Source organism: Myotis brandtii, unplaced genomic scaffold (assembly GCF_000412655.1).
Source record: "Myotis brandtii unplaced genomic scaffold, ASM41265v1 scaffold274, whole genome shotgun sequence".
Classification (NCBI taxonomy): Eukaryota; Metazoa; Chordata; class Mammalia; order Chiroptera; family Vespertilionidae; genus Myotis; species Myotis brandtii.
The window spans coordinates 5,437,642-5,439,089 of NW_005360425.1; the positions used below are offsets into that span (position 1 = coordinate 5,437,642).

Below are 1,448 nucleotides of genomic sequence, written 5' to 3' on the forward strand. Positions count from 1 at the left end.
CGCCCGGGCCGTACCATTCTGACCGAGGCCGGGGGGAGCGTGGGTGGGTGACGAAGGAGCGGAGGCCCCGAGAGCACGGGGGAGAGTTGAAAGCGGAGATGGAGGATAGTTTCAGAGGGTTTCCTCAGGCGTCTCACAGAATTCCCCCGTCTATCCAGGCTGGGTGGAGTGGGAGGGGCAGTGGAAGTGCTGGCCGTCCCCTGCCCGGAGCGGTTGGGTGGCGCCTCAGCGGGGGAGCTTGGAGGCGGGGAAGGGTGTCCCCCTCCGCGCCGTTAAAATGAAACTAGTGACTGGAGTCCAGAGCAGAGCGTGAGGGCAGCGGGCGCTGGCGGGCCTCCTGGCAGCCGGCGGGAGCGCCGGACCGAGCTAACTGAACTCTCCAACCAACGGGCCCCACGCCCGAGGCTGCAGCAGCTTGGGTCGGAGCCCGAACCAGAGGAGCCCGAGTCCGGCCCCTGAGGGGATCGCGCTCTGCAGACCAGTGGGGACCCCGAAACTTGAATGCACTCCCCAGCCCCCTTTTTATGCCTTCCTTTGTCACTTCTCCACCTTGCTCCCAGCGCGTCCTTTTTTTTCTTCTTCTTCTTTTCTTTCGTCTTCATTTACCGAAGGACACAAAAGTGGCTTCTTCCGCGGGAAGATTTGGAGGCGGTGGGAGCTCTCCTCTTGGAAGAGCGACTGTGTAGAAGGGATTTTTGGGGGAGCCGCTTGTGAACACCTTTGCCTTCCGGCCCCCCTCCGCCCAGCCTCTTTGCACCTCCCGGGGAGCAGAGCCCGTCGATTGAAAGTTCGGGGGCATTTTGCTGGGTTCGGCAGAGGAGAGAGGTGGAGGACCTCGTCCTCGTACCGGTAGTTGCCTGGACTTAATACCGGCCATTGGAAACCCTGAAGTACATTTCCGGGTGGGACTTTTACAAATATATATATATTTTGAAGTATCAGATTATAAAAAAAATATATGCTTTCTATATATTTCTTGACGACCTGCTCCTGACAGCGCGATGTACAATACGGTGTGGAGTATGGACCGCGATGACGCAGACTGGAGGGAGGTGATGATGCCCTATTCGACAGAACTGATATTTTATATTGAAATGGATCCTCCAGGTACTTGGGAGAAACAAAGAATTTTGTGATGGGTCTGATGTGTGTTTCACAAGATCTCGGTGGTGTGTGCAGGGCAGGATTATTGCTGGGTGCGCTAGCTTTGGGATGCGGGGCAGGTTTTGCAGTTTGAGCTGCAGTAGAACTGCTGCTGGTTTACACGGTCAAAGTTTGCAGTTAGGACCCTGATCCTATTGTCCTGCGAGGGTGGGGGTGGGGGTCGGAGTGGGAGTGGGAGGGGAGACCGACCTTTTTTGTTTTTTTAATTTTTCTTTTTTTTACTTTTTTTGCCTTTGCGTGTCGTTCTGGTTTTTGTCCCCCCCCCCCCCCCCTCCCCCCCCCCC

At 56.4% G+C, this 1,448-nt stretch overlaps 1 protein-coding gene across 3 annotated transcripts in view; it reads left to right on the forward strand.

Annotated features, from left to right (window-relative positions):
• PIK3R3 (phosphoinositide-3-kinase, regulatory subunit 3 (gamma)) overlaps nt 1–1,448 on the forward strand; it is an 89,761-nt gene that overhangs the window by 1,801 nt on the left and 86,512 nt on the right. Inside the window, exons 2-3 of one of the 3 annotated variants that reach the window (XM_014541618.1) lie at nt 254–256; nt 998–1,107. In XM_014541618.1, the coding sequence (XP_014397104.1) occupies nt 1,002–1,107 (106 nt within the window). In that variant the 5' untranslated portion in view covers nt 254–256; nt 998–1,001. The other 2 variants (XM_005868665.2, XM_014541619.1) reach the window with 2 other exon arrangements.